The 13,327-nt window shown below is 37.1% G+C and overlaps 1 protein-coding gene across 1 annotated transcript; it reads left to right on the top strand.

Annotated features, from left to right (window-relative positions):
• The first annotated feature begins 2,136 nt into the window (after nucleotides 1-2,136).
• On the top strand, nucleotides 2,137-12,294 carry LOC111284343 (uncharacterized). Its single transcript, XM_089748690.1, is given in 10 exon segments — nucleotides 2,137-2,495; nucleotides 2,850-3,468; nucleotides 3,565-4,225; nucleotides 4,423-5,879; nucleotides 6,225-6,306; nucleotides 6,652-7,454; nucleotides 7,870-7,887; nucleotides 8,362-10,606; nucleotides 10,816-10,876; nucleotides 12,219-12,294. Coding segments are annotated over 10 exon segments (6,381 nt in total).
• The last annotated feature ends 1,033 nt before the right edge of the window (nucleotides 12,295-13,327 follow it).

The raw sequence follows: 13,327 nt of genomic DNA, 5'->3' as shown, positions 1-13,327 counted from the left end.
TTTGTTAGAATCAATGTTTAATTGTTTTAATAATAATAAAATTAAAAATAAATAATAATTAAAAATATATTAAAATGCTTTAAAAAATAATAATCATTTTCCCTGCCTAGATGTTAGAGGGAATAAAAATATTTTTCTAAAACAATAATTCCGCCTAGATGTTGGGGAATTATTGTTAATAATTTTTCATAAATAAACATAAAAAATTTTTTCATTAATTTTAAAAAATTATTAAAATCGAACTTGCTTCAAAAATCCGCCTAGATGTTGGAGATTTTCAGAGATGTTCGTATTTTCTTAAAAACGAAACCTTAAGCATCATTTCTTAATCCTAGGTTTCTAAAACCCCTAAAAATCCAAAATCCATTAAATCCTAAACCCCTCGAAATCCAAAATCCTTGAAATCCAAAGTCCTAAAAAAAAAAATCCTAAGGACACGTGTGAAAATTCTATTTGAAGCAATTTGTCCCCGAATGCTGCCTAGATGATGGGGTATTTAGGAAATTTTACTTCGTGAAGTCTTTTCACACGATTTCTTAATTCGTATAAATAATAAGATTAATAAATAAAAAGTATAATAAAATTGGGATCTTAAATATAAACAGTCGCACCTAAGCTCTGCCTATATGTTGGAGAGTCGGGGTGGTCTCATTATATTTAAGAATCCAACTCTTAAATTGCACTTCATTTTACATGACATTCATTAGCATGATATACGTTAGCATGTTATCATCAATAATTGATTGCATTACTCTCTCTTTAATTCACTGATAAAATATTTTTTAATAAAAAAATAATACTAAAAAAAAAATTTCTTTTTGAAACATTACAAAATAAAATAAAAATAACATTCCAAAAGAAATAATTCTTGGTACTCTGCCTAGATGTTGGAGAGTCATCAACAATTTTCTGTAAAGAATGTTATTTCATTTTGAGGATTGTTGTGTTAAATCTTAAGTGAAAAGAGTTATTTTAAATTCTGCCTAGATGTTGGAGAATTTCAAGATAATTCTTTAACTTAAATTTTCCCAATATTCCTAAATAAAAATTTTAGCAAAAATATTTTTTTTTGAAGGGAATTAGAGTTAAATTTCAAATTAAAATTATTTTTATCCAACATCGAAAATAGCGCATAATTGAATGGTACCAATTTATGGGCGTTATGGGGGTGCTAATCCTTCCCCATGCGTAATCGACTCCCGGACCCAATCTGGTTTTTTTTCGTAGACCAAAATTGATCTTTTTGATAAACTTTAAACCCGTTTTTATAGTTTTATTAAAAAGATAAACTTTTGGGTGGCCAATCACACCCTAACAAAGATTGGTGGCGACTCCTTCTTATTTATTTTCTTCGATTTTAAAACATCATCTTTTACGTTTGGCGGTCTCAAAACCGTTACGACAGCTTGGCGACTCCACTGGGGACTTTTGAGAGTCAGGCCAAAATTTTAATTATGCGCTATTGAAAATGGTTGGATTTAATTGATTTTATTTGATATTTAGTTTTTTTTTTTATTTTTTGAAAATAGTCATGTGAATAAATGAAATAAATTATGTGCTAATTATTACTTCATTTTGATTTTGTTTTTGATTTATTCATGTTATTTTGATTAATACATTACCTTGCACACACTTTGCATATTCACTTGCATACATGAGCTCTATACCCGGGCTCCATCCTTTTAGGAGGAAGTAAAGTAGCTACGCTCTCGTGAGGTGATAACCTCCGCATTTGCTAAAGAAACACTTCCACTCAGATTGAACCCTTTCCGTTCGTAGCCTGTAATGGGTGAGGATCGGGGAGCTTTACTAGTCTATGGTGGACAATGATGTGAGGAATAGTCTGGGAACCTTTAGACTTGTAAATCTTAACCCGGCATATAGTGAGCCCTAAAGTCTAACTTTAGGATAGAGCCATACTGTCCCTTTTACGAGAAAATTATCTAAATTAGGACACTGCGTATATTCTGATATGCTTGTTCATTCATTTACTCAGTTTTATCTATTTGTTTTATTTACATTATTGATTTGTCTTCAATTTTGTTGCATACATCATATAGGTACTATATTTTTAGAGGGTATTGTTTTGGACCAATCTTCAACAGAAAAAAAAAAAACTTTCAAAAAACCTAAAGGATGTCGTCTGTGTGTAAGAGCTACTTAGAGGTCAAGAGCCATTCAGAAGGTACTCAGGGGAAAGAAGGAGATTGCTTAGTAGATGGTCATATATCGAAGCTACCACAGTCAGTGCATATGGATCTCAGTCAGAATAATATATCAGAATTGGAAGCCATTTGGAAACAGTGGAGAATAGAGAAAAAAGAATCTTTTTCCAAGAAATACGGGGATGTGGCACTGCTTATGTCTGTGAAGGTTGATGAACAGCTAATGAGAGCCGCAATACAATTCTGGGATCCATCTTATCGATGCTTTGTATTCAACCAAGAAGATTTGGCTCCCACGATCGAAGAATATTCTTCTTTACTCCGGATAGAGTCTTGTAATCAAGACAAGATCTATTGGAAAGAGCATAAGACCACCGGATATAGAAAAAAATTAGCCAAGATCATGCAAGTGGAGGTTGAAGAGATAGACAAGCACAAGAAAGAAAAAAATAGGGTTGACATCATTCCATTAGCTTTTTTGCTCGAGTACATAAGAAAGTATATTGATACCGATCAGGGGTTGGATGTGTTTGCTTTGGCCATCTATGGATTGATGATATTTCCTAAGGTTTTAGGACATATAGAAGCATCAGTGGTTGATTTCTTTGAGCAATTAGATAAAGGCATAAACCCTTCACCAACTATTTTGGCAGAAACTATTAGATCACTTAATTTTTGTTGAAGAAAGGGTGAAGGACGATTTATGAGGTGTGCTCAGTTACTGTTTATCTGGCTCAGAAGCCATTTTTGGGGAAAAGAGAAGACATCATTTCGACCATTCTCCTTGCATTTCAGTCCTATCAAGGAGTTTATGACTAAAGAATGGAGAAAAGATTGGACAAAAAGTCAGTGGTTGGCATTCTTTTTAAAGCTCACTAGCGAAGATGTAACATGGAGGGCACCATGGATGCTTCCGATGGCTATCTTATATAGTTGTGGAGACGAGTCCTGGGTACCTCTGTTAGGAATATGGGGGGCAGTGAGTTACGCGCCCCTTATGGTTCAAAGACAATATGATTCACGACAGTTCATCCCTATGACTCATAGGCTTAGTTCACTTGAGTTTGATTACGGAACACCCGGTTATATGAAAAGGGTTCGTGAAATCATCAAAGCATGGAAGCAGGTCAACCGAATGAGCCCAGCTAGACTCGCAGATAATGTTGCTGAAGGTTACCTTGCGTGGAGGATGAAAAGAGTTAACGAAATTAGGCCTTTACCAGCTGATGTTTCAGAGAAGTTGTCGGCTCCTATTTCAGTACCGGTATTGTCGACTCTTGAGATCGCTCAACGAGAGTTTGAGGTCGAAAAGAAAAGGTTAGAGAAAGAAAAAGTGGCTATGATGGATCAGGTTAACCAACTAAGATATGATTTGATGATGAAAAATGATGCAGTACAGAAGTTGACTAAAGAACGAAAAGTATTGAAAGAGGATCTGCAAGATCTGCATCAAGAAAATAAGAAATTAAGATTGGATAGTAGACCTTTGAAGGGATCCAAGAAAGATGTGGAAGAACTACGGGACATGGTGGAATATTGGAAGAACAGAGCTCGAGAGAATAAAGAAATGATCTCCACACTCACCAAAGAGCAACATGAATGGAAAGAAAAACTTTCAGGAGCCTCTGAAAAGGTAGCAAGGCACCAAAGAGAAAGTGAAAAACTAAAAGCTGAACTAAGGATGGAACAAAGCAAGAACTCCGATTTGCAAAGCAAGAAAAAAACCTTAGAGCATGAATTAATGAGTTTGGAGCTTCAATTGACAAGCAATCAGAGGCACATAAACGAGATTTTGACTGAGTGGCAAGATAGAGAAGATTATTGGGCTCGCACTTGCAATATGGAGGTAGATGCTCGAGAGATGTGGAGAGCGGAAAGTTTAGGGAGGCAGCAATACATCGAACACCTGACTGCTCAAATCTACAAGGCTATCCGAAAAGCAAGCAACATGGTTGAAAAGGCGAAAGCGCTGGAACGAGAGATTGTACCAACCCAAGGCCACAGTCAAAGATTATTGCACTTTTTGCATGAAGCTAGGGAGCAATATGCTCAAATCAAATGTTTTTATGGCTTTAATGCAAGAATGATCGGATGATGTGTAAAGACTCCCATGGTTAATGAAAGTTTCTTTTTATTTCGATCGATCCAAGACAATACCCTAATTTGCATTTCATTCATTTCATGCATGCATTTTCATACTAATAATAATATCAACGACATTATATCATGCGATCTAATTCATGGTTAATAAACTAAGGTTCAAGGATAGCAAAGCCAAGGAGCCACAACCTACCAATTTCACATAGATATAATACTCGTTCCCAGACTCGAGCCATGGAAGAAGAAAATACAGCTAGATTTGAAAGGGTCGAAAGGGTACAGGAAGAAATACAAGAAAGAGTGATGGAAATACAACAAAGAATTGAGGCACAAATGGTTGAATTAAGACAACTGTTGATTGGATCAATGAAAGGAAAAGGAGTCGCTGGTGTATCAAGGACAGGAGATGAGGTTAATGTAGAAGAGCCATTGTACCCTCCTGGATTCACCCCACCTCAAGTTCAGGTTCAAGTTCCTCGGGGTATACACATACGACCACCAAGTGCGCAGCCATACCCCTATGTCAATCATTCTGTAAATCAGCAGCCGACCCATTTGAATACCAATTCGGGACCCATCCCAGTTGATCCTATCATGATACCAAATCTTGACGACCCTGTGGAGCAAGAAAAGTCTCACGAAATCTCAGAACCTGTTATAAATTCAAAAATTCAAGATAAGTATGATCAGCTCGAAGAGAGGCTTAAAGCGGTTGAAGGTAATGACACTTATGGGGTTATTGACGCCAACGAGCTCAGCCTAGTGCCTGACTTGGTTATCCCACCAAAATTTAAGACCCCAGATTTTGAAAAATACGATGGGACAAAGTGTCCATCTGCTCATATCACCATATTTTGTAGAAAGATGACGGGTCATACCCATAATGACAAACTATTGATACACTGTTTTCAGGATAGTTTGACTAGTTCAGCAGCTAAATGGTACATGCAGTTAGATCGAAGCAAGACCCGTTCATGGAAAGACTTGGCCAAAATTTTTCTTGCTCAGTATAAGCACGTCTTGGATACAGCCCCTGATAGACTGTCATTACAAAATATGGAGAAAAAATTGACAGAAACCTTCAAAGAATAAGCACATCGGTGGAGAGATGCAGCAACCCAAGTCCAACCACCACTGACTGAAAAAGAGATAACTGTGCTATTCGTCAATACACTGAAGGCCCTGTATTATGACAGATTGGTGGGAAATGCCACGAAAAATTTCTCTGACATGGTAATTTCAGGAGAGATGATAGAGAATGCTATCAAAAGTGGTAAAATTGAAGGGTCTGAAAAGAAGACAGCTATCTTAAGGAAGAAAGAGCAGGAGACACATGTTGTCACTCACACAAATCCCCCACACCATCCTTTTGTTTCGTATAACCCATACCCCCATTACTACCCTACCACAAACCAAATATCTCAACAACCATACCATTATCGGGCACCCCAACAACTGCTACCCAGACCAAATTTTAGCCCTCAACCATCCAATTACACCCTTGTACCTCCAGCTCGACCATTTACTCAACCAATCTACCCAAACAGCAATCAAAGAAACTCACAGAATAATAACAATCGAGAAAGACCTCATTTTGACCCAATTCTCATGACATACACAGATTTGTATCCTCGACTTGTTGAGAAACATTTGCTTGCTCCTGTTATTATTAAACCCTTGAAACCTCCGTTTCCCAAATGGTATGATCCCAATGCACGTTGTGATTATCATTATGGGAATCCAGGTCATTCCACTGAGAACTGTACTGCTTTGAAGCGTAAAGTGCAAGAGTTAATCAATGAAGGAGTATTAAATTTTGATACCAGCCAACAAGGGACTCCAAATGTCAATGGGAACCCTCTACCAAATCATACCAAACCATCAATAAATACTTTGGTTGATGGGCAAACAAGCTATGTGAAAAGAAGAATAGAGGAGGTCAAAACTCCTATGGCTAAGGTGTTCGAAGTCCTGGTCAAAGCTGACATGTTGAAGCCAATAAAACCTCAAAATTGCTCTGAAGTAATTAACTCAACTGAAAGTTGCAATTATCACAGAGGTGTTATGGGGCATTCTATCGAGAATTGTCACCAATTCCGTCAAAAGGTGCAAAAATTGATGGATGAAGGTCGAATGGAGTTTTACCAAGAGAGAGAAGAGTTGGTGAAAGTGTCTACCATTGATTCAAAGAATAAGTTTGGGCGTAGACCAGTAACTATCTATTATGATGAGAAACCAACATCGAAGCTAGAAAAGCCCGTCTCTCGACCAGTGGTGACAATTAAAGTTCCTGTTCCTTTTTCATATCAGAATGATAAAACAGTACCTTGGAAGTATGATTATGATGTTGTAGTCAACCCAGATACTGCCAATATAACGGGTGTAGGAGGCATAACCCGAAGTGGCAGGTGCTATACCCCAGAGGCTCTAGAAAAAGCTAGAAAGGAAAAAGCCAAGGTAGGAGAAGAAAATGAAAGTCAGAGTGGTCTTGATGTAACCCCAGAAAAAGAACGTCAGAAGCCAGTATCTGAGAGTGAAGCAGGTGAATTTTTAAAGTTAATAAAACATAGTGAGTATAGCGTGGTAGAACAGCTTAACAAGATGCCAGCTAGAATTTCGCTATTGTCATTATTGCTCAGTTCAGAGTCACACCGTAATGCTTTATTAAAGGTGCTAAATCAAGCATATGTGTCTCACAATGCTTCCGTCGAGTATATGGAACAACTTGTTGGTAATCTGACGATTTCAAACTATATCTCTTTCAATGATGAAGAGATTCCTCCTGAGGGTAGAGGAAGTACCAGGGCTATTCACATTACTGTGAAATGTAAAAGTCATATAATGGCTAAGGTTTTGATTGATAATGGCTCATCCATCAATGTTATGCCTATGACTACTTTGGCAAAACTCCCTGTTGATGGATCTTATATGAAACCTAGTCATATGATAGTGAGAGCCTTTGATGGAACCAGAAGAGAAGTGCTGGGAGATATAGAAGTGCCATTACAGATCGGCCCATGTACTTTTAATGTGAAATTTCAGGTCATGGACATCTCTCCTTCATATAGTTGTTTATTGGGTAGACCGTGGATCCATATGGCAGGTGCTGTTCCATCCTCATTACATCAAAAAGTCAAATTCATTGTTAAAGGAAAGCTAACATGTGTGGCAGGAGAAGAAGATTTATTGGTAACTCAACCGATAAATACTCCTTATGTGGAATCAACAGATGAAGCTTTAGAATGCTCTTATAGATCTTTCGAGGTTGCCAATGCAACATATATAGCTGAAGGATCTAAATTGTATTCGCCACACTTATCTACGACTACTAAAATGGTAGTCAAACAGCTTACCAAGATGGGATGGCGACCTGAAGGCGGACTTGAGAAAAAATTACAAGGAATCACGAAGCCATCAGCCATATATGAAAAGAGAGACAGATTTGGCTTGGGATATAAACCAACAAGAGGGGACAGAGTAAGAATGGTGAATGAGAAAAGAGATAAGAGGATAGCTAATCTTAAGGGATATGAGCCGGAGTCAGAGCCCATAGTCATTCCATACCTCTATGATTCTTTTCACTCGGGAGGATACATTTATCCAGATTTATCGGGAACCCCAAGTGCAGGATTTGTGGAAAAATTTTTAGAGTTGGCCATTCAAATGGTGGATGATGGAGAAAAGAAGAGTCGAAGTGAAGATCTGTTCGTGTACCCTTGTCCTTCAGATTTTGAGCTGGATAATTGGAAAGTTACAGAGCTGCCTATTGTTTTCAAAACTTTAGAAAAGTAATGTGAAACTTTAAATCCCTAATTACTTTCTACGAGTATTAGGAGATCTTTTATGGTGTGTTTATGTTTGTCATTTTAATAAAAGACTTAGAAGATGCATCCGTATTTCTTCTGTTATTTTCATTTTCATTCTATTTTCCATTCTTTTTTTTTTCCATCATTTTCTTGTCATTCTATTTTTGTGTGCCAATATTCTCTCCATATTACCCTTTTGCAGGGTCCCAAACAATGAACATGAGGATAATCATGGCATTAATCTCGAATTTGATTCTGAAAACTTAATTCATGTTGATGAACTTGATAATGAGGAAGATTCAGATAACTACACACTGCCTCTTGATTTGTTAAAATTGATAGAACATGAAGATAAGCCAATTGAACCCCACCAAGAAATTACTGAATCAGTAAATTTGAGAGATGGTGAGAACAAAAGAGAGGTCAAAGTTGGTACATCTCTTTTACCAGCTGAAAGACAGAAGCTAGAAGAGCTACTCCGAGAATATGTAGATGTGTTCGCATGGACTTACCAAGATATGCCAGGACTCAGCACTGATATTGTAGAGCACAAGTTATCTTTAAAATCAGGATGTAAGCTGATGCAGCAAAAGCTAAGGCGCATGAAACCAGAGATGCTGCTGAAAATTAAAGAGGAAGTGAAGAAACAATTCGATGCTGGATTTTTAGAAGTGGCAAAATATCCTGAATGGGTAGCCAACATAGTGCCAGTTCCTAAGAAGGATGGAAAAGTGAGAATGTGTGTCGATTATCGAGATTTGAATAGAGCAAGCCCCAAGGATAACTTTCCTTTACCTCACATTGATACTCTAGTAGATAATACTACTAGGCATTCCACGTTTTCCTTTATGGATGGTTTCTCAGGCTATAATCAGATCAAGATGGCTCGAGATGATATGGAGAAAACTACATTTGTGACCATGTGAGGAACATTCTGTTACAAAGTCATGCCTTTTGGGTTGAAAAATGCTGGTGCTACTTATCAAAGAGCAATGGTGACTCTTTTTCATGACATGATGCATAAAGAGATAGAAGTGTATGTGGATGATATGATTACAAAATCTTGTGAAAGAGAGGATCATATAGTCAATCTCAAAAAGCTGTTTGACAGGTTGAGAAGATTTCAGTTGAAGTTGAATCCTGCCAAATGTACATTTGGAGCCAAATCAGGAAAACTATTAGGCTTTGTAGTCAGCGAAAAAGGAATCGAAGTGGACCCGGATAAGATACAAGCCATTCAAAACTTATCTCCTCCTCATACCTCAAAAGAAGTGCGAGGTTTCTTAGGGAGATTAAATTATATTGCTCGCTTCATCTCTCAACTCACTTATAAGTGTGATCCTATTTTCAAGCTTCTCAGAAAACATGATCCTGGAGAATGGAATGACGAATGCCAAGAAGCTTTTGATAAGATCAAAGAATACTTGTCAAATCCACCTATGTTGGTGCCACCAATGCCAGGAAAACCTTTGATTTTATACTTGACAGTGCATGAAAATTCAATGGGATGTGTGTTGGGGCAAAGAGATGAAACTGATAAGAAAGAACGAGCAATTTACTACTTGAGCAAGAAGTTCACTGATTATGAGTCAAAGTATTCACCATTAGAGAAGATGTGTTGTGCATTAACCTGGACAGCTCGAAGGCTTAGACAATACATGCTTTATCACACTACTTGGCTCATAGCAAAGCTGGATCCTATTAAGTATATCTTCGAAAAGCCCTCATTGACAGGAAGAATAGCACGGTGGCAAGTTATGCTTTCAGAATATGATATCATTTACGTGACTCAAAAAGCTATTAAAGGGAGTGCAATAGCTGAATTCCTTGCTGATCGTGCAGTCGAAGATTATGAGCCAATGAAATTAGATTTTCCTGATGAAGATGTGATGGCCATTGAAGAAAATGAACCTGTTGAAAAATCATGGAGGATGTATTTTGATGGAGCTGCTAATGCTTTGGGTCATGATATTGGGGCAATTTTGATATCTCTTGATGGACATTATTACCCCATCACAGCCAGATTAAATTTTAATTGCACAAACAATGTGGCTGAATATGAGGCCTGTGTTATGGGTCTACAAGCAGCAATTGAAAAGAAGATCAAAGTGTTAGATGTGTTTGGAGATTCAGCTTTAGTCATCTATCAGTTACGAGGTGAATGGGAAACAAGAGACTCTAAGTTGATTCGGTATCATAACTACATCTCTGAGTTAGTCAAGCAATTTAAAGAAGTTCAGTTTGAGCATCTACCTAGAGAGGAAAACCAAATTGCTGATGCACTAGCTACTCTAGCTGCAATGATCAAAATAGATGCAAATACTGAAATCCAACCCATCAAGCTGAATGTGAAAGATGTACCAGCACATTGCTCAGGTGTTGAAAAAGAAATTGATGGAAGGCCGTGGTATCATGATATCATGCAATACATTAAAAGCCAGCAGTACCCAGAACATGCAACAGAAAATGATAAGAGAACTATTAGAAGATTGGCTATGAATTTCTTCATTGATGGAGATATCCTTTACAAAAGAGGTCGAGATCAAGTGCTCTTAAGATGTGTAAATGCAGCTAAAGCAAAGAAGATTATTGAAGAAGTGCATGATGGAATTTGTGGGGCACATGCAAATGGTCATATGATGGCTAGACAAACTATGAGGGCTGGCTATTATTGGTTGACAATGGAGAGTGACTGTATTGATTATGCTAGGAGATGTCATAAATGTCAGATTTATGCTGACAAGATTCATGCTCCACCATCAACATTACACGTTCTAGCTCCTTCCTGGCCATTCTCAATGTGGGGTATGGATGTCATTGGTCCCATTACTCCAAAAGCTTCGAATGGGCATAGATTTATTTTTGTGATGATTGATTACTTCACCAAATGGGTAGAAGCTGCATCATATGCTAGTGTGACCCGATCTGTGGTATGTAAGTTCATAAAAAGAGAGATAATATGCAGATATGGGCTTCCGGAGACAATTATTTCTGATAATGCCAAAAACTTGAACAACAAAATGATGAATGAAGTATGCACTCAGTTCAAGATCCGTCATCGTAATTTGGCACCATATCGTCCAAAAATGAATGGGACAGTGGAGGCTGCGAATAAGAATATCAAGAGAATTCTGGAGAAAATGACCGAAACTTATAAAGATTGGCATGAGAAGTTGCCTTTTGCCTTGCATGCTTATAGAACATCAGTTAGAACATCTACTGGGGCCACACCGTTCTCTTTGGTATATGGAATGGAAGCTGTGCTACCGATCGAAGTGGAAATTCCCTCACTGAGAGTCTTGATGGAGGTAGAGTTAGAGGAAGTAGAATGGGTTCGAAATCGCTACGAGCAGTTAAACCTCATTGAAGAGAAAAGACTGTCAGCACTTTGTCATGGTCAATTATATCAAAAGAGGATGATGAGAGCACATGACAAGAAAACTCGTCCCCGTTGCTTTAGGGAAGGAGACTTAGTGCTAAAAAGATTCATTCCAAATCAACATGATAATCGGGGGAAATGGACACCAAATTGGGAAGGCCCGTATGTGGTGAAAAAGGCTTTTTCTGGCGGGGCATTGATTTTGGCAGAAATGGACGGAGGTGATTTGCCTACCCCAATAAATTCAGATGTTGTGAAGAAATATTTTACTTAAAAAAAGAAAAAAAGAAAAAAGAAAAAAATGATGACTTATCTAAGTTGAAAACCTGAAAAGGTGGCTTAGATGTGAAGTAAAAGCATCATCAAGAAAAGATCTCACAATGCAGGGGCAAGTGTAGTTTGATGAACTCTGAATAATTAAGGAAGTCATCTGATTTAGTTTTAGAGAAAGAATCTGAGAATATTTTGTTCATGATTATCTTGTGATCATTCTTTTGACACCTTTATTTCAATTCAAACACTTTGACATACACTTGTTATCAGCCATAAGAAATACATTATCCTTCATTTAAAATAATGCCTATCCTTTCCTTTATCCTTATTTGATATTTTTTGTCCATCAGAGAAATGTGTGATTACATTTTATTTGTCTTGAACTTAAAATGATGAAAAGAAAAACAAACATGAAAGATCTCAGCATTACTTTTAAAGTTGACAAAAGCAAATGAAAAAGGATGAGAAAAGCATGACAAGACATTGATGTTGCAGACTTTTGAAGAAAAAATATTGTGGTCAAATGTTGAAGACAGATTGGTCATATAAGAATTTGGATAAAAGAAGCTGAAAGCGAGAGATTTTGAGAACCTTTTTACTACAATGAACGATTTTGATTGCATTACATGCATTGCATCAGGAGCACTCAGTACATGCATCCATGAGAAGTTGTAACAAAGATAGAAATTTTCCTTTTCTTAATGAAAAAAAATAAGATTTTGGTAAAGACAATGATCAAACAAAGGAATTCAAAAGAGAGGAATTTACTTGTTCAAAGATGAAAACTCAAATTTGAAAACAAATAAGATTTTAAAGTTGTTGAGCCTCTGCTGAGAGGAGCTTTTTCAAATAAGATTTTTAAAGTTGTGGAGCCTCTGCTGAGAGGAGCTTTTTTCAGATGAAATTTTAAAGTTATGGAGCCTCTGTTGAGAGGAGCTTTTTTTCAGATGAAATTTTTAAAGTTGTGGAGCATCTGCTGAGAGGGGCTTTTTCAAGATGAGATTTTAAAGTTATTGAGCCTCTGCTGAGAGCAGATGAGCTTTTTCAAGAAAGAATTTTAAAGTTGTAGAGCCTCTGTCGAGAGGAGCTTTTTCAAGATGAGATTTTTAAAGTTGTGGAGCCTCTGTTGAGAGGAGTTTTTCCAAAATGAAATTTTAAAGTTGTGGAGCCTCTGTTGAGAGGAGCTTTTTCAAGAAAAAAATTTAAAGTTGTTGAGCCTCTGTTGAGAGGAGCTTTTTCAGATGAAATTTTTAAAGTTGTTGAGCCTCTGCTGAGAGGAGCTTTTTAAGATGAGATTTTCAGATGAAATTTTAAAGTTATGGAGCCTCTGTTGAGAGGAGCTTTTTTCAGATGAAATTTTTAAAGTTGTGGAGCCTCTGCTGAGAGGAGCTTTTTCAAGATGAGATTTTAAAGTTATTGAGCCTCTGCTGAGAGCAGATGAGCTTTTCCAAGATGAGAATTTTAAAGTTGTTGAGCCTCTACTGAGAGGAGCTTTTCTAAATGAGATTTTAAAGTTGTGGAGCCTCTGCTGAGAGGAGCTTTTCCAAAATGAGATTTTAAAGTTGTTAAGCCTCTGCTGAGAAGAGCTTTTTAAGATGAAAATT

Source organism: Durio zibethinus, chromosome 19 (assembly GCF_047325235.1).
Source record: "Durio zibethinus cultivar Kanyao isolate XHJ-2024 chromosome 19, ASM4732523v1, whole genome shotgun sequence".
NCBI classification, from domain to species: domain Eukaryota; kingdom Viridiplantae; phylum Streptophyta; class Magnoliopsida; order Malvales; family Malvaceae; genus Durio; species Durio zibethinus.
This window is presented reverse-complemented; position numbering and strand designations above follow the sequence as displayed.